Genomic DNA, 26,622 nt, shown 5'->3' with positions numbered 1-26,622 from the left:
TTATCTTATTTTGAATTTTCATTAGGGGTGGAATAGTATAATTACGTATAATAGTATAATTGTTTATGTCTTGGAATTCCAAATCAGTGATTGTCGCATGAGTGAAAAGCAACAAGACTCTTCTTTGTAGCCCATACTGTCCACAAATAACTGTTTAGTCATCATTTTTGGCATCTTTCCTGACCTCTGGTTGAAGTATGGATGACATCTTGTATAGGATAATGTATCCAAATACCTGACTTCCACAATATGACTTATATTCTTCATCTCTGCCATCACTACCACTGCTTCCAAGGGGCCGTCCCAAGCATGGGGCCCAGTGCGAGGTAGCGGAAGCGGTTTGCGATCACATTCCACAGGGGGATCTCCCCTCAGTCCGTTCACCACAGGGTCCCCCCAAGCATGGGGCCCAGTGCGATCATACCAGTTGCACCACCCTAAGGACGGCCCTGACTGTTTCTGTTTTCCTTGATTTTCATCTTCTTCCTTTCTTACTACGACCTTATTTTCTTATGCACTGTCATCAATATCATCAATACTTTCTGGGTAAGGTAGCTTTTCCTCTCTTATTTTTATTAAAATTAACTTATACAAAGTTAAAATTAACTTCTATAAAACTTACTAACATAAACCTAAAACACAGGCAAAAAGGCTATTATTCTGCCTGCCAGTAATGAACAATAGTGCAGCTATACAGAAAAAATCTATCCCCTAATAGGACTTTGTCATTTATGCACAACAAACAGATTTTTTGGTATTTGAGTTATTGAATTTACAAAATGTGCATTAAAAATGCCCAAAAACTTTAGAAAACACATTTGCATGTACAATGAAATTAAAATAAAAAATAATAATTATTTGTACTTCCTAGTCTAAAATTAACTCACAATGGAGCCAAGACAGCATGTGACCGAAAATGTTCTCATGCCTCTTTCAGGTCCTTGTTACCAAAAATGTCAAGCACATGGCACTTTTTTTATTAGATTTTAATTTTCTGAAGGGGATGTCATATGAGAATACAAACATGTACTTTTTTTGGTTGAATATTATTATTGTATTTTAAATGGGATTTTCACTGCGTCATTTATAAATGACAAAACACCACAGAGGGCTAAATTATTATGGGAACTCCTTGTAGTGTAAAAAGTTTTCATAATATTTTTTAATTGGATTTTTTATTAAAATTAACAATTTAATTACAGTATATTTATCAAACAAAGACACATTCTTTTATTTATCAAAAGAAACAGAAAACAGTACAAACTTTTACTGAAGTGATTGTCCTGGAAAAGTATTCATTTAGATATCATTCACTATGGGAATAGTAAAAAGCACATTTTTCTTATGGTTTGCCTTTAGCCCCATTGCGCCCTACTATTGTGCTCCAATGAAGAAAGAAAAACATGATCACAAGTAAATGATGAAAAAATTGTCTTATTTTGATATACTAATGAATTTGGTTAAATCATCACCTAAGTGTAAAACTGACGTTCTTGGATTAGTAATAATTATACATAGATGTATGTGTGATACATACCTGTGTACAAGAATGTATTGGTGTGCCCTCCAATCACAACATCCACTCCCCGAACTTTCTTTGCAATGTTTTTGTCCATGTCGAAGCCAGAATGTCCAAGGGCAATGATCTTATTAACACCCAAAGCAGTGAGTTTGTCCACTTGATGCTGTAAAGCAGTAACCTCATCCTCAAACTGGAGATGGGGGCCTGTAAAACCATTTAAATGTAAAAAACACAATCATATTACTGCAGGGTGTAACCTAACATGTAAATATCCATCTATCCACCTTAATCTGTTTAAATGTGCCACCAGGCAGTAGTGGCAATAATTAATATAACTGAACAATAGTTAATATCATGAGGTCACTTTCTTTTGGATGCTCTCAAAGATTTTCAATTTGTAACTGAAAACTTAAAATGTGAAACTTTAGACTGAGAAAGTACTCTCAGTTTGAAATTTAGTTAGAGAACTTATATGCAGCAGAGCAATTCTATACAAATTAGTACAATTTAAAATAAGGATTATAGCCACTGTGTTTATAAACAATTAATTTCAAGAATGTAATCAAGATTCTTTGTTCTACCTGCTGTACCAAAATCCGACTGAATCATGACCCCAATACCGAGGTAATGTTCTGAACTGTTGCATCACTACTAATAATTTCTGGAAGATAATTAATCTCAGATCACCACATTAATTTGGGCAAAAACAGCTCCACCAAATGGGTTAAGTTGTTGACATCCATGTTTCAAGTTTTCAGTTGCGAGAAGTCAACACTGTGCATTATCATTAGGTCGGTCATCTCAGTTAAAGGGAATTATTCTCGCAGTGTAAACATGGCCAAGTAGTGTTTAAACTCTATTGCACTTTTCTCAAAATATTTTTCTAAGTATCATGCAAATAATGGCGTAGATTAAACTGAGCCTTATTCCACTCATAGCTAGTCTTTGCTGGTCTTCGAGCCTAGTCAGGCTTGTCTGTTGATTTGTTTTAGAGGGATTTTGGAAATGATACTCTCTGTATTCTGCACATTTCATGGGCCAGAATGTGACAGCTGACTGACATAACTTAATGTAGTCCTGCTTTAACTAACTGCTCTAGAGTAATGATATATTCCTAAAAATATAAATAATATTATTAACTCTTTCCCCTCAATTGATGGACTTTTCCATCATTTATGATACAACGCTTCCTTGCCATTGACGGAAATTTCCGGCAATCCACGTTTTCATTGTTGCACAGTATGGGGCGTTATTATGCATCTCCTGAAAGAATACAGAATGTCGTGATCAAAACCCAGACGAGGAAAGCATTGGTTGTATCCATGTAATCTAACATGATCATCAGACATTAAACAGCATATACAGTAAATCAAAACTGCCTAATGTTACTGAATTAAATGTTGAACCCATGAAGAGGAAACGACTGAAGCTTTAGGGGTGTTGATGGACTCAATCTACTCCATCTGTTTTGCTTTTTGTTCAGAATGTGTCTTTTTTTATGAAACTTAAAAAAAGACACATTCAAAATTCAAGTGTTGATAAAAAAACAATGCATGAAGCTACATTAAAAAATTTTTTTGTTGTTGTTTAAAAGCAGAGGCCCTGTTCTTTCTTTTGATATACTGTTTGTTCAGATAGAACTAAATAATCTGGGGGCCCTGAAATTTTGTGAAAATTATCAAAAATTCTGGCGCTGGCAACTTTAAAAAAAAATGCTTTAGTGGAAACTGTGTCAGGGTTCTGTCACTTCAGTCTTGTTTATTTCTTGGTTTTGTGACAGAGCTCTGACACTCCCGTTCTTGTCGTGTTTTTGTGTGAGCGTACAGTCTCGAGTGTTCTCGGGGCTGTGCGCTCTCTTGTCTGCGTGCCCTGTTTCATGTTGGGAGCGTGGCGTTCGGATCCCGGCACTCGTGTCTAGTTTGGTTTCGGTTTCGTGTCGGGATTTGGACACTCGCTCCCCCAGTCCTGTCTTTGTTGTGAGCGCACGGTCGAGTGTTCTTTCACTTGCCGTGCGTTCTTGTCTCCTGTTTTGTCTCTTGTATTGTCATGTTGTGTAGCACGCGGTTATTTCACCTGCCGCGTGCTTTCATGTTGTTTTTGTCTTGTGTTGTGTAGCACGCAGTCTGTGTTTCACGGGCTGCGTGCTCTCATGTTGTCTTGTTTTGTGTGAACACGTGGCTTATGAATTTTCATAGTCACGTGTTCATGTCTCGTCTTGTGTAAGCACATGGCTTGTGATTTTTGTCTTCATTGGCCATGTGCTTGTGTCTTTGTTTTGTTTTGGTGTGAGCACATGGCTTGTCATGTGTTTCTTTGTGCCATGTGCTCTCATGTCTATTGTCTTGACCCCGCCCACCTTGTTACCTCATTATTGGTTGATTTGCCCCACCTGTCCTCCCTCATTACCTGCCTTGTTTGCTCTCCTATTTATTCTCCTTGTGTTTGCAGTCCTGTGCTGGTTCGTTGTCGTTTATTCTGTCGTATTTCTCCTTGTGTGTCTTCAAGCCTAGCCTAGCCTAGCCTAGCCTAGCCTAGCCTAGTCAAGTCAAGTTTAAGTTAGTCTGTTTTCCCCCTCGGGGTTGTTTTTGTTGTGTTTTTGTTTTATTTTTTATTATAAATAAAAGCCCTCTTCCCTGCAATTGAGTCCTCGCTCCTTTCACCACCTCCAAACCTGACAAACTGTTAATAGTAATAATATGACTACTACTACTAATATTATTATTATTAATATTACTTATTATTTATATTACTTATATAATTATTTTTTAATAATGAGTCAGTGTTCTACGTCAGAACGCAGACACATTATTGGCCAGCTCAGGGAAGAGAATAAATTGTTGAATAAAGTTGTTAATTTTGTTTTGTTTTTGTGCACAAAAAGTATTCTCGTCGCTTCATAACATTAAGGTTGAACCACTGTAGTCACGTTGACTATTTTAACTATGTCTTTACTACCTTTCTGGATCTTTTAAAGGATTAGCTCACTTTCAAGTGAAAATTAAGCTTTACTCCCCTTCAAGCCATCCTACACTGTAAAAAAAATAATAATAATTTTATGGAAAAGAAATGATTTTTTAATGATCATTTTGTTTTATTTTAAATAATACTCAAAACTCTGTAAAATTACAAACAATATAAGTAAATTAACAACTCAGCTGTTATTTTAACTATTATATTATATTAATGAAAACACAGTACACATTACAGTAATTCACATATTTATATAGATAATTATATAGATATTTTATAGAAAATTATCTGTAACTAAAATAACAGTTAAATGATAAAAAGGTCAAATAAATGGCAGCCAAAAAAAACTGTAAAATTAAAGTAAAATATCCTAATTTAAATAAACCAAAAAACAGTGTTATTTTAAGTGAAGATGCTGAGATCTTGAGAGATCTGTTAGTGTTTAATGTTCTGTTTGGATTTAAAGGGTTTCTGTATCATCTGTTTTGTAGGTTACTATTGTGCTGAAGAATAGAGCCTGTGCTTCAATCCAGGATGGGCCAGAAAACATTGGTGTTGTGCTAACTCAAAAAAGTAACTCTTTGGTTGAAACCAAATAGAATCAACCAAGTCCAACTAACTAGAATCAATGGTGTTCATTTAACTTGAATCAGTGGTTTTAGTTTAACTTAAATAAATGGTTTTCGCTTTAATTGACATCCAGTAATGCTTCCTGTTTAAATTTGTGACGTAACAAACTAAAATAAACTCTTCTTTACACGTTATGTTTGGTGTTGGCAGTTCAGAAGTGATACTGGTTTCATCCAGAGCTCTACCATAACAGTTTCTTTATTATTAAAGCAATTTGAATTCTTGTTAGCAAGTCCCCAACCCAAGCACAAGCTCCATACTTTACCACAGTGGTAACGCCTAAAACCACTAACAGAACAGAAACTTTTAAATACCAACATAATAGAACATTGAACATTAACAAGTCTCTCCATTTTCTCATCTTAAAAATGTATACAACATTTACTCTCCCAATTCAGCCCCTTTGCAAAGCATGATGGGAAGTGAAAGTCCTGTTTTATTGGGTTACTTGATTTAAACGTTATTTCAAAATGAAAACATCAAGTTGTCAGAGAGAAACCGTTTCAAATCAATTTAACATGAAGCAATCACATTTGAACCAGAAACCTTCAAAATGGTGTTAAATCAAAATAAATTATTTAATAAAGTGAACAGCGTCAAAACTTTTTTTAGTTCTGCGTATTGCTTTATTTCAGAGGCAGTAACTGTATAGTTGCTAAAGCAGTAACATTAATTCATGCATGTGAGCTATTTCTGGTTAAATGCAAAAGATTTGCATTTGAGTGTGTTTTGTTAGTAATAATTCAGGTAGTTTTTTCTGTATTTTAATTAGGATATTTTACATTAGCTTTACAGTTTTTGTTTGGCAGCTGTTGCTGAAAGTCATCTGACCATTTTAAAAAAAAAAGTAAAAAAAAAAAAAAAAAAGTTTAATGTTTAATTTTAAACTTTATTTAAATTACAAAATTTTACTTTAATTTTACAGTTTTTGTTTGGCAGCCATAGATGACAGCAAAAAGTATATAACCCAAGAGGCGAAACTCTGATGCTTTTTGGGTAACAGCCACTAGGTGGCGCTTCGGTAGAGTGGCAGCCATTTTGGAGTGAAAATGACAACTGGACAACAGACTCCATCACATCTTACGCACCCAAAATCGGTGAATCACACAGCCAAATCAGAAACTGAATAGAAAATTTCTCAAATTCAGTGAATTTTGACACCTACAGTAAATTCTGTATTGTCTTAGCCTATATATGTTTAATGTTATCAGTTGTGGAATCCATTAGCCTACACATCTGCACTGTAAAACTTTGCTGTAAATTTACAGCTAATTTCTAACAGTATTATACTGTATTTTCATAAAACAGTAACATTCTGTATATTTTACAGAATGTCTGTAAATATACAGTAGTTTTCTGTTTTCAGCCCGTTTCACTCGTAATACAGTATAATACTGTAGAAGCATTGCATTATGGGATTGATTTTTTCCCCCACGCTCATTTCAAATTTCTAGGCCAGGCATACATTTTAGCTTTTCTCCCAACGCTTTAAGTGTTTCACGTCGACTCTTCATGGTTTAATGTTATCATTAAACGATATTTGAGTCAATATAGTGTGCAGTTTTAAGCTTTCGAAGCGTCAGTTTGCCTGAGACGCGGGATGACCGGACGCCGCTGCTGAAGACGGAGATGTTATTTTCCGCCTGATTAATCAAAACGTTTGTGCCTGTGTCGAGAAGACGGAACGATTGTTCGGCTGAGAATACGGTAAGTCACTCTTTTCTGGAGCTTTTCGTTCGCGTTTTTACTTTGTCATGAATTGTTTGATCTTGAAATGTTAAACTTCTCATGAGCAAACAGTTAACGTTGCCCTGTTCTCAGCGCTTCACGCAGTAACACTGTTTCATCTTATAGACAAATCTAAGTTATTCTTACAACCGGATTTATTTTTCTCTCGTTTCAGTCTGAATCATCTGATGCAGCTCCATTGTTTACGTAAGTGTTGTGCTTATTTTCACGTATATCAGGTTTATGATAAAGAATTCAGTGAATAAACAATTTTATTTTGTCAATTATTTTAAGCATTATTTTAAGATGCTTCTTTTCTGAAGTGTAACAGGACACATTACTGAGATCATATGCTTAGCTGTGAGTTCTTGTGTTCACAAGAATGCTATGGTGAATGAATGCACAATATTCACTTCTCGCTCTCTTTGCTTTTCTGCTTTTAGGCTTTGACATACATCCTAAACATGGCTAAAGAACCAGAAAGGGGGAAAATTGCCTTCTGTGAAATATGGTTTTGTTAATGTAAGTATTGCACCTAATTTCACATGTGATGTAATCAGGTTTATGGCAAAGAATGGACTACTTGCACTGAGGCTTGTAACACACTTACATTTTGAAATAATACAACTTGCCTATTTCTGCTTAGTGATCGATGCTGCAGTGTGTGTGAGACCTGATGAATAAGATCAAAACAAACCTTCATTTATTTTTATTAAATATGTTAATCCCTATTTTTCATTGACAATCATTTCACTGTATGTAATTCACTAAATTCTTAGTATTCAAATTCTTAATATTTAAAGTATATTTGTCAGTCCGCTGCCAGTGTGTTACTGTTTAAAGGGTTAGTTCACCCAAAAATAACATTTCTGTCATTTACTCACCCTCATGTCGTTCCACACCCATAAGACCTTTGCGCATCTTCAGAACACAAATTAAGATATTTGTGATGCGAGAGCTTTCTGTCACATATCACAGAGACATATGGATTACTTTAACAATTGGGTTTACTACCATTCTTGACCTTCAATGTGTAAGTTGTGCTGCTGCCTATGAAGGGAACAGAAAGCTCTCAGATTTCATAAAAAAATATCTCCATGCGTGTTCCAAAGATGAACAAAGGTGTGGAACGACACAAGGGCAAGTAATTAACAACAGAAATAAAATTTTTGGGTAAACTAACCCTTAAAGATTAAATATTTAACATTGCTAAATGTCTTGAGGCAGGTACCATTTATTTAACTATTTTAAAAGACTGGGATAAGAGCACCAACACACACAAGCTTGTACTTATCGTTACTTTATTAAATTAATTAAAATGTAAATTCAACAGGTATAAAATATACGAAAAACAGTAAGAGAAAAACAGTTAATGAGAAGATGAGCACTGGACTGCAGCAGGTTAGTGGTGTAAATTGGTGAGCTGAATGCTTTTACCAGAAACTCCCGAGATGTAGTACGACATACAATGCGGAAGCTGTTGTGCATATAGTCCATTCAATGAATGAACGATTTAATTGAATACAATTATTAGCATTTTTTTTTGGCAACTTTTCTGAAGTGCTAATTGGATATTTTAACTTATGCAATCAAATACTTAGGCATTTGAAATGCTATGGTGCATATATTCACAATATTCATTACTGTTTTCTCTCTCTCCTTTTTTTCCCCCTCTTTTTCTTCTTTTATAGGTACTTTGACATCAACCATGAACACGGCCCAAGAAAAAGAGAAAGTGACTTCCAAGACTGGCAACACTGTGCAAAAAAGGAGCAGTACTGAAAAACTTGTAGGCCTACTATTTGTTTTTACTCCACATTTGGAAAAATGTTAAAAGTAAATAATATTGCTGTATTGTTCATTGATAACTGTTGATTGCATTTAAAATGTTGACCTTTCAACGTTGCAATTTTTTTCTTTTTAAAAATAAACGTTTTAAAACTCAGAGTATGTTGCTTTCCATTTCCTTTGCCATAAGATAACAAAAGTATATTTTTAATGATTTAATGACATATATAAGTACAGTATGAAAAGCTGTATACATGCAGTTAATAGCTGTAGATAAACAGTATAATACTGTAAAAGTACATAATATTACAGCAGGATACTGTATTTGGTAATTACAGTGCTATACTGTAAATGTTGTTTACAGAAGTAGTACTGTAAAAATACAGTAAGTGGCTGGCAACCCAGCTGCCAGTATTTTACTGTAAATTTACAGCGAAAAGTTTTACAGTGTGAGGTAGCCTAACGTAGTTAGCCTACTTTATTGAGTATTTCCATTTTATGCAACTTTACATATTTACTATTAATAGTAAATTAATAAACTAATAATTAATAAAGTTAAGATCATCATATTTGTAGCATGATCCAGGTGATTAAAACACACAATATATATTTTAGACCTAGTGGAGTAATAGTAGGCTAATATTAAATTATCCACTAGGTCTGAAATATATGTATTGTACATTTTAATCCTCTGGATCATGCTACAAACATAATGCACTTATAGAACATGATGCATTGCTGTGTATGTTATCCCAAAATTCCCACTTTTGGACACAGTGGCTGTTTTTTGTATATATAGTCTTGCTTTAACAGACATTAATATAAGACAACACTGCAAAAACAGTTTACTGTCAATCTGTTATATTCTGTTATAAATTCATTCCCAATTTTTCTGATGCATGTCCTTAATTTAATTTCATATGTTGGTATTAATTCAGTGTTTATAATGCTAATACTTGAATTTTAAAGAATTTCAAACTTCAAACTGACTGGGTTTCTAGAGCGCAAACGTTTTGTGAAAAAAGTGGAAGACTTAAACACAAAGTCCGTAAAATAAACTGTTAAAAGGATTTGATGATCACTAGTGATTGCATGTTATTCTGTGTTGTCATTATTCAGGTTGTATTTCAGCTTTAATGGACTTTTTTTTTTTTTTTTAAAGCAGCTGATATTGCCATAGAAGCTGCCAAGTTGCTTTCACCCCAAAATGGCGGAAGCGTAGGGCTGCTGCTGGGTGCTAGTGTTGCAATGGAATGTTATATTGAGTTTCACTTCTTGTCAGTATAAGTTCTTTGCTGACAGTCATTGAACGTTTTTTTTTAAGATTTTTTTTTTACAGTGTAGGTGTATATGACTTTATTCTCTCTGATGTACACAATTGGAGAAATATTAATAAATACCCTGATGCATTCAAGCTTTATAATGGCAGTGGACATTACAAAATAATGCAGTGGACATTACAAAATAAGTATGAAGCTGAAGAAAGTACCTCCATCCACATCCATCCATCATAAACATATTCCACAAGGCTCCGGGGGATTATTAAAGGCCTTCTGAAGTGAAACAATGCCTTTGTGTAAAAAAAATATCCATATTTAAAGGTACAATATGTAATAATTTTGTCTGATAGAGGTCGCTAGAAGCCTATTCAAAAAAAAGGCGTAGCTTGATGACGCTAAGTTTTAGAGCGGAATCTTGGGACATGTGGTCTCCATCTCAACAGACGGTGCAAAAGAATAGGGATCAGAGTCGGGAACAACTCATGTTCATGGATGAGATTATTAACGTTACTGTAGTATGAAGCAGAGCTGGAACGAGTGTTGTGGGAGATGAACGAGGCCGCTGGAGCGATTGCGCAACACACGCCTCACGAGCAGCGGAACTTTTCGGGTCATGAGTATGAGGTAATGCAGCTCTGTTTATTATTAGATACACTTGAGTGTGTTGAAAATATTATACTCTGTGCATTCGCTCGGTGGCTGCTGTGAGACACTGTTGCACACTGCAGTAAGATAGATCGATTTTAGAATATCATATTAAATACTGGATGTCTTGTGTTGATAAATGGCATGCAATTAATTTTAAAACGTATTGTATGATGGAGAAAATTATGTATTTCTGTTAATAAAAATAAAGCTGCATCTGATTATGCTATGTTAGCTATTTGACAAAATAGTGTTTTTCTCTGAGGCATGGTAAAGCATGGTAAATTGAAAAAAGACTAAACGTGTTGAGCTGTATAACAACAATTTTTTTCTGTCTATAAATATATCAAAACAGATGTTTTCTTGTCTATTAAAACATGTAATATTTTAAAGCGTCTTTGGTGTTTCTGTGGTTTCTACAAAATAAAACCAGAAACCGAGGATAACGCGGGTATGACGCAATTTACAGGCGACTCACACATCCCGGAGCCTTGGTTAAAATTGTAATTTTCTCACGATTTACAAATAGTTGCAAACATTTGGGATATTGTAAGTACTCAAGTGAACAAAATATATAACACTGGCCAAGTGGTTTTTGAAAATTTTACTGCAAAAATACTACATATTGCACCTTTAACAAGTTATGAAGTAAAATATCTAGCTTCCGCCAGACCGCCTTCCGTAGTCAAGTTACGAAGAAAGTGTAAACTGGCGTCATGTCAGTTACACTTTTTCCATAAGCTGAATAGGGAAGGCGTAGGACGTAGCGTAAGCTTTTTGAACTGCTAGAGTTTTACACTTTCTTTGTAAGCAGAATACGGAAGGCAGTCTGGCGGAAGTTAGATATTTTACTTCATAACTTGTTAAATATTTTTTTTTACACAAATGCATCCCTTCACTTCAGAAGGCCTTTATTAACCCACCAGAGCCGTGTAGAATATGATGGATGGATTTGGATGGAGACACTTACTTTCTTCACCTCATACTCATTTGGTAATGCTTACTGCCATTATAAAGCTCGGATGCATCAGGGTATTTATTAATATTTCTCAGATTGTGTTCATAAGAAAGAATAAAGTAATATACACCTAGGATGGTTTGAGGGTGAGTAAAGCTTGGGGTAATTTTCATTTGAAAGTGAACTAATCATTTAAGTCTAAGACTAAGATTACAGACTCATCTTTTTAACCAATTCATTCCATTTTTCAACTCATAGTTATGCTGCATTAGGCAGGTCTGACAGAACTGAAAAGATTTTACAACTATGTCATTAAATTTAATGACTAATGGTATCTATGGTAATGTTAGTTCTTTTGTTTCTCTTGTTCACCCTTGGGATTCCTATCCTGAGGTCAGCAGTGAATTGTATATAAGCCTTGGTCCAGCTGGATATTCTACTCCCCCTACTATATGTCACTGTCCAATGACTACATTGCCATCTGTGCCACGTAACCTTTGTAACTAAGCAGTTCATTGTCTGTGCAGCCCTTCAGACCTCCATGTTTAACCTAACACTTGCCCAGGAAATAAAGTAATGCGCATCCGATTATAATATATTTACTTCAATAAAAGACATGTAAGAGATGATACTGTTGATGGTTTACCTTGGATACGAGCAGGAGTGAGCCTGCAATGTATCTGCGATTTGCGATTGCAATCAGAGCGGCAAATTAATGGTAAACAGCTGTCTTCTTAAAATAGTCTGTTTTTGCAAGCAGCGGAAAACCGTCTACATGCGACGCACATACAGGAATCCCAAGTGTCGATACCCCAGTGCGCACAAGGGTTCACATGACAGCTTTCACATTAGCGATTTTTCATGCGAACCGTGCCCCGTTTTGAACTAAATTGCCAGTGTGAAAGCAGAATAATATTGTAGTAGCTCACTGATAAAAATACTTCCACTTGTACTCCTATACCACAAAACCACATTTACCATATTTATATTATAACACATTTTCTATCACAGAAAAAACTAAGGGTGTGACAAGATCTCTTGCCATGAGATCCTGCAATGTTATGTCGATGTAAGTTGTCTCGAAATATTAGTTGAGTTTGTGGCAAAATCCTTTTCAGTGCTTCCATTATATTGTTCTGTCTTTTACTGCATATGATAATTCATATTCAGAAAGTAGAACTGAAGTGGCATTCAGTACTTTAAGGGGTCCATGGGCCCTTTTTTTCTTTTAATATCCTGTTTCACTATTTTAAAATATGGAAGTGAAATAGTTTGCAAATAGAAATTCATCTTTACTTTAAAATGTAACATTTGGCCCTCCTCAATTTATAAAAGAATAGCATGTGTAATAATTTGATTTCATTGTTTTGACCCATGTAACACTGTACTCTAATAAGTAGGCCTAAGCTACCAAAATTGTAGATAGGCCTACCAGCAAAATGTCACAATTCTTTATTCCAACTTACTACAGCAAAAACTACAAGCCTAATTAATAGAAATTCAATATAAATTTAAGCAGTGAGTGATTTTTTTTTCTGTTGTTCATTGATTAACTTTAATATCACTTTCTTTCTTAACTGTTTACATTCGATTTGAGATGACTGTGTTTACTCGCCAATACGGCTATTTTTATATACCTATAATATAGTATATACTTATAATATGATATTGTAATCCAATCTGTAAAGGTGCTTTGAAATGCTTTGTTGTGAAATGTGCTTTACAAATAAACATAACTTGACTGTTTAATTCAGCACCTTTGAGTCTGACAGTTCATATAGCAATCCACTTGAAAAATTTGTACTTGCTACTAGCCTGCTTTAAAGCATTAGTTCACTTTCAAATGAAAATCACCCCAAGCTTTATTCACCCTCAAGCTACCCTAGGTGTATATGACTTTCTTCAAATTCTCCAAAACTGTTCGCCAAACTTATCATTTTTATATTTAAAATCACCAATGAAATCTAACAACAACCGGCTCATAGATTTAGATTCTAAACGCTCAAATCATGACAAAAAAAAAATTATTTTTCAGACTGGATCAAGCTAATGCGCATGCGCAGACCTAAATGCGTGTCTCTTCGGAGGTGCGCGTCTGACTGTTTCTATAGAAACAGTGATTCTAACGGCCGCTGAAGTGACGCGATGACTTTACCAGTCGGCGATTGGCTCTTATTTAGAAGGCGGGACTTATTCCGCCATATTGCGCGTTACACTTTCTCCCATTCAAAACAATACGAGTGACACGTCTTGTGTTATTCTATAGTCTTTGGTAGAATACAGAAGGCGATCTGGCAGAAGCTAGATATTTTACTTCATAGCTTGTATAATATGCATATTTTTTTGCACAAATACATCGCTTTGTATTTTACATTTACATTTAGTCATTTAGCAGACGCTTTTATCCAAAGTGACTTACAAATGAGAATAGTAGAATCAATCAAATCAACATGAGAACAACAGTACATAAGTGCTGAGTGAAGTCACAGTTATGACAGTAAAGTGCTTGTAGCAAGGATTTTTTTTTTTTTTTAAAGAATACACAAATAGATGGAAGGAAAATAGAAATCAAGGTAAGTGCTACTATTACTGGGTCAAGTGCTTGCGAAAAAGATACGTCTTTAGCATTTTTTTGAAAAAGGCTAAAGATTCAGCTGCTCGGATAGAGCGTGGCAGGTCATTCCACCAGCCAGGAACAGACCCAGAGAAGGTCCGTGAGAGCAATTTTGTGCCCCTTTGTGATGGCAGTACAAGGTGCCGCTCACTTGCAGAACGCAAGTTTCTGGAGGGCACATAAGTCTGAAGTAGTCAGTTAAGATATAGCGGTGCAGAGCCAGTGGTCGTTCTGTAGGCAAACATCAGAGCCTTGAATTGGCCAATGTAGACTGATGAAGAGAGGAGTGACGTGCGCTTTCTTCGGTTCGTTAAAGACCAGTCTTGCTGCAGCGTTCTGGATCAGTTGTAGAGGCTTGACAGGGCATGCTGGAAGGCCAGCCAAGAGAGCATTACAGTAGTCCAGTCTGGATAGAACAAGAGCTTGGACAAGAATTTGTGTGGAATGCTCCGACAGGAAGGGTCTAATCTTCCTGATGTTGTACAGTACAAGGCAAATCTGCAGGACCGGGCAGATGTCGCAACATGATCTGTGAAGCTTAAAGAATCATCCATCACCACACCAAGGTTCCTAGCTGTCCTGGAAGGAGTAATGGTTGATGACCCAAGTTGAATTGAAAGGTTATAACGAAGTGTTGGGTTGGCACCGACCACAAGCAGTTGGCATTGACCACTAGCTTTGCTTCAGAAAGCCTTCATTAAACCCCCCATGTGGAGTATGTTTATGATGGATTGATGTGGATGGAGGCACTTTCTTCAGCTCATACTCATGACCCCTGTTCAGTGATGAAGTTAGTATGCGTCAAGATATTTATTAATATATCACCGATTGTGTTCATCGGAAAGAAGAAAGTCATATACACAATGGATTGAGGGTGAGTAAAGCTTGGGGTAATCTTCATTTGAAAGTGAACTAATCCTTTAACATGAAGAGACAACCATAAGCCATTCAAAATTACACATTTCACAAACAGTCAACATGCCATTTTTTTTTAAACACAAGTTCCTCCTTCATAAAGCACATGTAATTTGAGATGTTTTTAAGTGTGTGACTTGCAACATTATGTGTAAACCTGGCCTGGCTATAATTGAGTGTAATAAAGTATCTTACCTGGTATAGACAAAGAAGGCGTCTCCACTGATGTATAGCCAACAACACCTACTTTCTCTGAGTTAACATTGAAGATTTTATATGGGAGATAGTAGCCGCTGATCCGAGGAGCAATTGTCTGATCGGCTTTAATATTTGCGCTGAGAACAGTGCATTTCACTTCCTGAAGGAAAGGCTTCACGAGGCCGTCCACTCCATTGTCAAACTCATGATTTCCTAAGGCCTAAAGCATCACACACACACAAACAATGTTTTATGCAGTAAAATGTCATATTATGAACATATCATGAGCTTAAAGGCACAGGTTAGTATTTATATTTTTTGTACTATTTGTTTATATATATTTGTACCAGTAATTAATTAACCATTTTTGACCGTTTTAACTGCAGTAATGAATTAAAACAGTGTTGAACATGTTCTTTTCTATGCACTTTAAATAGTTTTCTGTAAGATGATGAGTCAAATAATGTCATCAACCATAAGAAAAACAAGGATGCTTGCACACTTACTGTACAATTTAATAGATAACCACAAAGGCTAATGTGTTAAGAGGTCAAAAATGTATATAACCTTCATAGTTATTCGTTAAATACTGTTTTGAGCATAAAGTGTGTGAAACTCCTAATGATCTACAGTTAAAGGAAATAAAATAAGCTTCATGAGATATTCTTCAAAGACTCTAAATTAACTCTTTTTTTAACAGGCCATTTTACACTTGAAAAAAAAACAAAAAACATTAATTTATATCAGACCTGGCCAAAGACATACATGAACTGAAAACAATAAATAAAAGTGCTTTCCCGTTACAGATTTTTCTTATGTCATTTTAAACAGTTCTGTTTGTTCTTGGTCCCACTTTATATTAGGTGGTCTTAACTACTATGTACTTACATCAAATAATAAGTACAATGTACTTATTGTATTCATATTGTATTGAAAAACACTGTTGCTGCTATTGAAGTGGGATACAGGTATGGTTAAGGACAGGTTTGGTGATATGGGTAGGTTTAAGGGTGGGTTAAGGTGTAAGGGATGGGTCAACAGTGTAATTAGAAATGGAATTACAGAAATTAATTACAGATGTAATTATATGCAGGCATTTTTTTTAAATATAAGTACAATGTAAAAACATGTACACAATAAGTGCATTGTATCCAATGATGAATTTAATATACCTAATATAAAGTGGGACCATTCTTATTGTGCTGTGTTTGTTATCCTGATGGTGTTTTGTTTTTATATGGAAACACTGTTCATTGTCCACGATTGTTTCAACATACAACATTATTTTAAATTGCAATAACTGTAGACATACTGTAACACAACAGTAAATTCAGAATGCAATATTGTATTCCTGAAATGTAAAAACAAGGCCAATTTCACAGTAGATTTCCAATTCAATTTTCCGAACAGAATACAAAAGAACTAGGTTTTTCAATCCTGTAAAATTATTAGTTCAAATCATACATCCCTGGTAGGCTACTACTGATTTACAGTACTTTAATAACAAATTTAAAGTTAGAAATTTTACTGTACATTCTTTACAGTGTATGCATTTAAATGCGAGCATATGTATAAGTTCTATAATTCTATTCTATCAAAAATATAAGTTCAAAATTAGCTCTTGAGTGGTTTTATGCACTCCTCATCTACAGTGTTTTAAATTAATGAGAATAGAAGAATTCACCCAACCATTTCTAAACTTTCTTTGACAGTAGGTACCATTCGGGAATCTACATTTGGGAAACACTTTTTCTGTTTATGTTCCACAGGTTTGAGTCCCACTACACCTGAACAGGTGCTCTGTCCACTGTAATGAAGACTCCAGTGGCTCATGGGCACCTGTCCAGTACGTTCTGTCCACTTCTGCTCTACATTACATCAATAATAAGTTGAGGAATACATCCCTTTGGCACATATAATGACGGAAAAACTGTCAACACTATTGATACCTGAATGAATCTAAAGATCCCACATGAGTCACTGTGATGAGCAACTAACTAAAGTTTTATTTTATGTCTGTATATATGAATGTATAATCTGAAATTTCATATGAATGCATGCAAAACACTTATAGAAGTTGTTGCATTTGGCCCTGTATAGCTTGTATTCACTTTATTTAAATATATGAAATATGGTCCCTGTCAAAAGTTTTGAAACATATTTTTTTTTTATCTTATGCTCACCAAGGCTGCATTTATTTAATCAAAAAGTAAAAAGTACAGTAAAAACAGTAATATTTAAATATATATATATATATATTATTAAAAATTATTTAATTATTTTCGATTTTAATATATTTTAAAATGTCATTTATTCCTGTGATCAAAGCTGGATTTTCCGCATCATTACGGCAGTTTTCAGTTTCACATGATCCTTCAGATCCTTAATATGCTGAGTTGCTGCTCAGGTAACATAATATTCTTATTATTATCAATGTTGATAACAGTGCTGCTTAACATTTTTGAGAAAATTGTGATTTTTTTCAGGATTCTTTGATGAATAGAATGTGTTTGTAATTGTAATAATATTTACAATTTTTACTGTATTTTGATTAATTCTTTTACGGCATACTCAATTGCGTACTTTTTAAATTGTTGCTCTTTGTACAAGGACATTGCTTTTTAAGGGCGTGTTCAATGTGAAAATAGCCTAGTTTAACTTTGAAAAAGCGCATCAAGCGTTTTGTTCGTTCCATTCCCCCACGCTCCGTCCAGATGTTTTTGAACGGCCCCTAAGAAATCAGCATCTGTTCGATGCAAATTAATCATTTAAATACAACACAATTCGTGAACCCGATAAAAAATGTGGACATAATATTCTTACCATAGCATCGTATCCGAGTTTATTCATGAAATGCGCCGCTTCAGCACCTTTGTAAAAGTTAAACCAGACGGTCCCTTGAAACTGATCACCCGCGTCCAACAGCAGAACATTTTTCTCCTTGGCACGAACTTCTTTGATTTTCGTAAATCTCCGTGCAACTCCGGCGAAACAAGGTGCTTTACTACATTTACCCGAGTCTTTGTTGGTCTCCTCCACTCGTGCGTGGACATCATTAGTGTGGAGTAAAGTCAGCTCAAACTCTGTCCTGCACATCTGAAAGTGAATCCAGATGAAAAATAATGAATTGAGCCACTGCATCATCATCTTCTCTGCCTTTGCTGTACTGAAAGAGTCTCATCAGTGGCGTCCAGCAGGCTTCATTCTGGAGGCGGGGTTAGTGGTCAGCACTGTGGGTGTTCCTTTTTAGAGAAAATTACATGTTTATTTAGCATGCGTAACTTGCATCAACGAGGTCAGACGTGGACATAAAAATGTTCATTATTAATCCACAAATATCATACAATAGACTCTTGTGCATTTATACATCATGGACAAAAAAAAAAAAAAAAACAGGGTTACTTTGGACTGTTGGACTTTGGATTTTATAAGTTTACTACAAATGATCAGATAAATGATTATGCGTGTCCGGGAAGGGCTCCATGCTATCTGTGGCCCAAACCCAGAGTATAGCCTATTCCCCCGCATCTCTGGTTAGGATATTACCCAGGCGAGTGTGAGGAGACTGGGTGGTGAAGGAATGCAGAAAAAACTGTCGAGAAATATAGATAAGTCGGCTGCGTAGGCTATTTATAGACCTCCTCTCATGCTGATTTGATAGATCAGTTGAACGTGCTCCTCCCGAACTTACGAAGCCAAACAATTTTTTTGTGTGGATTGACTTTCACGGATGAATTGCTCACCACAAAACTAGTAATTTGAGCTAACAAAATAAATGAGGTCAATTTTGGTTTCATGTGTACTTTAATTAATAAAACATTTCTGTCTTTAGTACCACTGTTCTTTTTGTATAATTTTTAGTAACACTCATTTACAATGTCATTTGTAGCTACGTTGAATGTTCTTGTAATGTTGAGAGAAAACGTTCTGAGAACAACATTCTCAGAACATCTTTATAATGTTATTATTATTTGATTAATGTTTTCATGTTATTATAAAACGTTCTAAGTACAACATTCATGGAACGTCCTTACAATGTAATTTGTACATTGTACTTAATGAACATTCTCGTAACATAGAGAGAAAATGTGATAACAATGTTCATGGAACATCCTTACAGTCTTATTTTTACTTGAACATTCTCATAACACTGAGAGAAAACGTTCTTAGAACAACATTTTTGGAATGTCTTTATGATGTTATTTGCTGAATGTTTTTGGAATGTTTGCATAAAACATTTTTGTGTGTAGTAGCTGCTTTTCAAAATATTGTTTCAAAGCAGCTTTACAGAAAGTCATTATATTATGTTATAATGTTTATAATACCTTAAAATCTTAATGCCCTATAGTGGCATTTAGCAGATAACCAGCTCAGATAACGTTCTCAGAACTTTGGCTAACATTCTGGCGATGTTCTCTCAAATTATGAACAAACTTTCTTCTAGTAACGTTAATAGAATGTTCGTTCAAAGTTATCCTGTCTTTAAAAAAAGTTCAGAAATTAATCACATCTGATCTACCTTTATCACTTTAATTAATATAAACAATATGAGGACAGCACAGTGGCTCAGTGGGCAGCACTGTTACCTTACAGTGAGAAGGTCCTAACATTTCTCTAACATTCACATAATCCAAGAAAAATGTGATATGCTGTTTTCATAGCATTTTCAAAATGATAGAATGGAATGTTCCTTTAACATTCACATAAACCAAGAATACAATTATCTTAATACATCAAAAACACAACATTTTGAATGATTAAAATGTTTTAATAACTTAATGGGAATGTTAGCAAAACATTCTGAGAACATATTTTTTTTAGCTGGGAACGTGTTGTCCGTGCTGCTATGATGAATGAATCAGTTAAATAGTTTACCAACTTAAAAGCTACGTGAGCAGCGAGGTAATAACTGTGTGGTTCTTCAGATAGATAAAATTAGTTTTGCTATTAGTAGAAACACTGCCGTGAGAGACACACCCCATAATAACCTAAGAGTAGGGTCCTTGAACATAAATGGGGCTAGAGATAGAAATAAGCTGGCTTTGTTGAATGAATGTATTGAACCTAAAGAATGTTTCTACAAGAAACAGATTGGGGTTTGTGGTTGGATGGAGAATGTATTTGAAGCCATTGCACCAATGTAAGTACAGGGGTTTCTCATCAAAGATAAAGATCAATATTTTATCTAAACATGAAGTAGAAAAAGGACTTCTTGTTTTAAACAGAGATAAAGAATATAGTTTTTGGTTTTATTACAGTTTTTCTCAATATTTGACATTTCTCCAAACTCGGGTCACTGTTCTCAAAACAGTAATCTGAATAATTGTCCTATTATAATTTTCTCAAAACACTGTGCACAAAATTCCCAAATGTTTTCACAGTAGTTCATACATCCAACCAAAACTTTAATATATCAGGCGAAAACAGTTGCAGCTCTTTTTATTGGTTTTACAAAAATCACAATCATTTGTGCACCATTTTTCCAAACACAACAAACAAAACATATTTGTTAAAATCTCAGTTGTACTTGTTCTCAATTAGCCCTAATGTTCTCAGTAAGCCCTAAATAAATATCTGCTGAGTTAGTCATACACACAACACAGGAAATGCAAATTTCCTCATTTTTTACACAGCTATCTAAATTACGAAAACTATAAAAGGGGAAAGAAAAACAAAAACAACAACAAAAAGAAGACGAAGAATGGGAAAAAGAAGAGATGTCAGAGTGAGAGGTTTTGGAGAGAATAGAGGAAGGGTAATACTGAGAGGGAGTGGAGCAGTGGAAGATGTAGAAAGAGATGAGGGGAAAGGAATTGATATATGAAGAGGAGAAGGAGCAAGAAGAGATGAGATGAGATGAGGATGTAGGAGAAACAAGAAGAGCAGAGGATGTAGGAAGACAAGAAGAGGCTGGAGTAGAGGGAGAAGATATGGTAGAATGGAACGCAATGGTATTAGTGGAAAGAGCGAGAGAAGAAAATATAAAAAAGACATTGATAGAGGGAAAGAGAAGACCAAGGTGTAAGAGGAATGGGGAGAGGTAGAAGAATAGGGAACAGATGAGTTTCAAATGAAATCAGAGCCAACCTAATTGCTCATGTCATAAATTATGTTTTTTCCTTGAGAGAAGCTGGACAGATAGTTTAGCCCGATATAAACATTGTGCCACAGTCAATGTCCCTGGACAACAAGTGGTCCAAACCACTGATGGTGTGGCACACAACGCACAACACAGAAAATGCTTCTAAATTGTTTAAACTCCCTCTTTCCACAGGATGATCACAACCCTTCCAACCAAGCAAGTCTTCGTCAAGTGATGGAAGAGGCTTGTGGAGAAGTTAAAGCACAAGGACAGATCCAACATTCACTGCTTTTTTTCCCACGCTGCATGACTCATTGAAATATATGTGGAGATGTTGATTTGCCAAATTCTTTGGCCAGATGTAAATGAGAGGCAAGATCTGTAAAGTTCATTGATTCAATGATTACAGTACATCTATCTATTTATTTATTTACTTACTCATCGTTATACAACTAAATTTGTCATTAAAAAACTTTGAAGAACACGATTAAAGAAGAAAAACATGTATTTTCATTCATGTATCTGTGTATCTACATCAAATCAACAGAGAACACACTTGTAGTGTTGTTGTTTATTTTTGATAAATGCATTAACAGAAAAAACTGCAGAGCTTCATTATGCAGTCAATACTGAACTGTTTTGCCAACATAAAAGTATGTTTAGTTTGCTGTGTTAATTGTTTTGAGAGCAACTACATTCATTTGGAGAAATGTGTCAAATTGATTGAAAAAAAAAAAATAATAATAATATTTATTCTTCTACAGGAGGAAGTAATCAAATAATTTTTTTCAGGAGCTAATGAATGTTCTTTGTGATTGTGATCAAGATGACTTTTTAATTGTGGGAGGAGATTTGAATTGAAATACAAATTTTATTAGTGTTATTAGAAGAAAATAAACAACCTTTGATACAGTAGCTAAATTAATGAGAAATAGAGCTTCAGCTTCTGATGTTTCCAAACAGCACAGCAGTATTGACTTTATGAACTAATTTACTTGCAAGATTGATAATATTAGAGAGAAAATTATAACGAGGCAACCGTCTGCAACAGTATTGTGTCAGACAGTGCATTGTAGTGTCCCTGAAGAAAAATTCAATTCATTTACTGCAATAGGAAAGGAAGAATTGTCTAAACTCATTAAATCATCAAAACGTCTCAGGTTACAGATGTAACCCTGGTTCCCTGAGTAGGGAACGAGACGCTGCGTGGTAACGCATTGGGAACCTTCTGCGTGATGTCGTCACTGAAGCACTCATGTATCTAGCCAATCGCGAAGCGAGACGTCAGAGACGGGTGACGTCACGGACCAGGAAACTATAAAGCACACTCGGATGCAGAGCACGCCAGCTTCTAAGTAAGTCTGAAGCAAGCACTTGCAAGTGTGCAGGGGTACGGCAAGAGACGCAGCGTCTCGTTCCCTACTCAGGGAACCAGGGTTACATCTGTAACCTGAGACGTTCCCTTTCGTGGGAACTGTCGACGCTGCGTGGTAACGCATTGGGAACGCAATCCCAACTGAGCCGTAGCTCAAGCACTTGCCAAGGTTATCTTGACAGGACAGAGGACCCCGGAGTGGAGCCAACATCAAGGTTATAATATTTAATAAATGTGTGCTGGCATGACCATCCAGCTGCATCACATATGTCACTCATGGAGACTCCTGACATCAGAGCTTTTGATGCCGCCATACCCCTGGTAGAATGGGCGCGAACATTCAAGGGAGAGGGCTGTCCGGCCGCTTCGTATGCAAGTGAGATGGCCTCGACCACCCACTTGCTCATTCTCTGTTTTGATGCTGGGCCCCCTTTTCTAGGGGACCCATAACAGACAAACAACTGATCTGACTTACGCCACAGGGCAGCTCTGTGGACATAAGTATCCAAAGCCCTTACTGGGCATAACAGATTCAATTTTTCCTGATCCGCAGATTCAAATGGAGGAGGATAGAAAGACTGAAGCACAATGGGGCCTGGGACATTGGTAGGGACCTTTGGGACATACCCCGGTTTAGGATACAGGAATGCTTTCACCATTCCTGGAGCAAATTCAAGGAAAGAGGGAGCAACAGAAAGTGCTTGTAAATCTCCTATCCGCTTCAGAGAAGTGATAGCTAATAAAATAATCGTTTTCAGAGTGAGGAACCTCTCAGGAACCTCCTCTAATGGTTCAAAGGGAGCCTCAGCTAACCCTTGTAAGACCACAGCCAAGTCCCAGGTTGGCACCCTTGTGCGCACTGGAGGCCTCAACCTCAGTGTGCCACGGAGGAAGCGTGTGACGAGGGGGTCTCGACCTACCGAGATATTCCCCTCAAGAGGAGCATGATATGCTGAAATTGCTGCAACATAAACCTTTAAGGTTGAGTGAGATAGGCCCTCCGAGAATTTTTTCTGGAGGAATTTTAGCACAAAGCTAACAGAAGAAAGGACAGGGTCCGTATTATTGTGTCTGCACCAGGTAGAAAACAAATTCCATTTGTAGGCATACAACTTCCTCGTGGCGGGAGCTCTGGAGTTAAGAATGGTCTCCACAACCTCGGTTGGGAGACCAGCATTTATGAGTCTGGCCCCCTCAGAGGCCAGGCCCATAGTTTCAGTCGTTCTGGGCGGGGATGTATAATCATGCCGCCCGCTTGAGACAGGAGGTCCTGTCTGAGAGGAAGCTCCATTGGGGAGCCGTTGAGTAACGACACTAGGTCTGAGAACCATATCCTGGTTGGCCAGAATGGGGCTACCAGTATTAGATTGGCCCCTTCTCGGCGTACTTTTTCCAGAACTCCCGGGAGCAGGGCGATCGGGGGAAATGCGTACAGGCGCAGCCTCGGCCACGTCTGTACCATAGCATCCAGACCCAGAGGTGCTGGATGTGTTAGGGAGTACCAGAGCGGACACTGGGTTGACTCTCCCGAGGCGAACAGGTCGACTTCCGCTCGACCGAAATTTTTCCATATGAGACTCACCACTTCTGGGTGGAGTTTCCACTCCCCGGGCCTTGGCCCCTGCCTCGACAGGGCATCTGCTCCCACATTTTGATGTCCCGGGATGTAAGCTGCCCTCAGCGAGAGCAGCTTCCCTTGGGACCACAGGAGGATCTGACGGGCCAAGTAATATAGTCGGCGAGACCGCAGACCCCCCTGATGATTTATATATGCAACCACTGCAGTGTTGTCCGTACGAACCAACACATGGTAACCTCTCAGGTCTGGGAGAAAGTGTTTCAGAGCTAGGAACACTGCCATCATCTCTAGCCGATTTATGTGCCAAGAGAGCTGATGGTCTTCCCAAAGACCCTGAGCTGAGCGACCACTCATGATCGCTCCCCAGCCCGTGAGGGAGGCGTCCGTCGTAAGCATTACTCGACGAGTAGTGGCCCCCAACACGGGTCCCTGGGACAGGAACCGGGGGTCTTTCCACATGGTCAGAGAACGAAGACATCGTTTTGAGACTTTGATCATGCGAAAGGGATTTCCCCTCGGGGAGAACCCCCTGGTCCTGAGCCACCACTGTAGGGGCCTCATGTGCAGAAGGCCAAAAGGTATCACGTTGGACGCAGCTGCCATCAGACCCAGCAGTTTCTGGAACTGTTTTACAGTGAGTGACTGGCCTAACTTCACCCCTTTCATAGCCATAAGAATGGCACTCACCCGAGCGGGAGACAAATATGCCCGCATCGTGGTGGAGTCCCACACTACACCCAGATAGTTGGTGGATTGAGCTGGAACTAGCACACTCTTTTTGGCATTGAGCCTCAGCCCAAGCCTCTTCATATGGGACAGAACAGCATCTCGATGCTGAACTGCTAGTTGCTCTGACTGAGCTAGAATCAACCAATCGTCGATATAATTCAGTATGCGAATGCCCTGGATCCTCAGCGGAGCCAGAGCTGCGTCCACGCATTTCGTGAATGTGCGGGGTGATAATGATAGGCCGAACGGAAGAACCCTGTACTGGTAAGCTTCGCCCCCGAAAGCAAACCTGAGGAACTTCCTGTGAGAAGGATGGATGGACACATGAAAGTAAGCATCTTTCAGGTCTATTGCCACAAACCAGTCCTCGGACCTGATCTGTGGTATAATCTGTTTGAGTGTCAGCATCTTGAACTTGAGCTTTTGTATTGAGCGATTTAGCACACGTAAATCTATAATAGGTCGTAGACCTCCATCCTTCTTTGGAACAATGAAGTAACGGCTGTAGAACCCTGACTGGTTGCTGGGAGGAGGAACCCTTTCTATAGCTCCTTTTCGCAAAAGTGTCGCAACTTCTTGTTCCATAACCAGAGACTGCTCGGGGGTTACCACTGTGGGAAGAACCCCGTTGAATCTGGGCGGGCGAGACCCGAACTGGATCTTGTAACCCTCTTTTATAGTGAGCAGCACCCATTTTGATATATTCGGAAGAAGTTTCCATTCTACCAGAAAATTTACTAAGGGAACCAGTCTCTCGAGACTGGCCTCTGGTGTTTTTTGAGCACCTGATTCGACGCTCTGAAGCGGCGCACCGGCAGAGAACAATCGAATCAAGTGGCCGGCCCTCCTCGGAGGGTCGGTGGAGACCGCTGCGCCCTGACGCACCCTGGGTGGCAGGGTTGGCATAACGATCCCCTGAGGGCGCCGAAGGGAAGCGGCTTTTAGATGTATTTTTCGCCGGCTCCCTTCGGAGGGGGCCGCCCTCATCGGTTCCTGACCCACAGACATCAGGACCGCTTCGAAGCCTTCCGGGCCAGGATAACGGCGCGCAGGTCCGTTCTGCCCCTAGAAGGCTTCGGCTGAGCGGTCCGACCCGATCCCCAAGCTCTCTGCGGGGGAGCACGGGCGGCCACGCTAATCTTTTGTTGCGCTCTGTGGTGCGCTGAGGAGCTCGTTGACGGCCGAGGCTGATCCCGCTCATCAGCCTCGGGGGGAGGGATTCTTGGTTTGCGGGGGATGAACCTCTGGAACGCCGCAGATTGTTTCTTAGCCTCCTGGAACCTCTCGACGACTGTTGTAACGGCGTCGCCGAAGAGGCCCGCAGGAGACAGCGGCGCGTCCATAAGGGAGGCTTTGTCACGCTCCCTTATGTCCGAGAGGTTCAGCCACAAGTGCCTCTCCGTAGCCACCAATGCTGCCATAGAGCGGCCGATTTCTTTTGCCGTCTCTTTGGTGGCACGGAGAGCCAGGTCAGTTGCCATCCTGATTTCCTGGATGCACTCATACGTGGCCTCCCCGTTATTCTCCACTTCCCCCAGCAGGTCGGCTTGATATGCTTGTAGGAGCGACATGGTATGTAGACATGCCGCTGCCTGACCTGCTGCCGCAT

General features: G+C 37.8%; 1 protein-coding gene across 1 annotated transcript in view; it reads right to left on the bottom strand.

The window, feature by feature from the left end:
* The window catches only part of nt5e (5'-nucleotidase, ecto (CD73)), a 44,262-nt gene extending 25,859 nt beyond the window's left edge, over window positions 1–18,403 (bottom strand). Inside the window, exons 1-3 of the mRNA XM_067383560.1 lie at window positions 18,072–18,403; window positions 15,246–15,468; window positions 1,538–1,726 (exon numbers count right to left, since the gene is read on the bottom strand). Coding sequence (XP_067239661.1) covers window positions 1,538–1,726; window positions 15,246–15,468; window positions 18,072–18,395 — 736 coding nt within the window. The 5' untranslated portion in view covers window positions 18,396–18,403. The remainder of the gene's footprint in view (window positions 1–1,537; window positions 1,727–15,245; window positions 15,469–18,071) is intronic.
* Between the last annotated feature and the right edge of the window lie 8,219 nt (window positions 18,404–26,622).

This window comes from Chanodichthys erythropterus, chromosome 4, assembly GCF_024489055.1.
Source record: "Chanodichthys erythropterus isolate Z2021 chromosome 4, ASM2448905v1, whole genome shotgun sequence".
Lineage (NCBI taxonomy): Eukaryota > Metazoa > Chordata > Actinopteri > Cypriniformes > Xenocyprididae > Chanodichthys > Chanodichthys erythropterus.
This window is presented reverse-complemented; position numbering and strand designations above follow the sequence as displayed.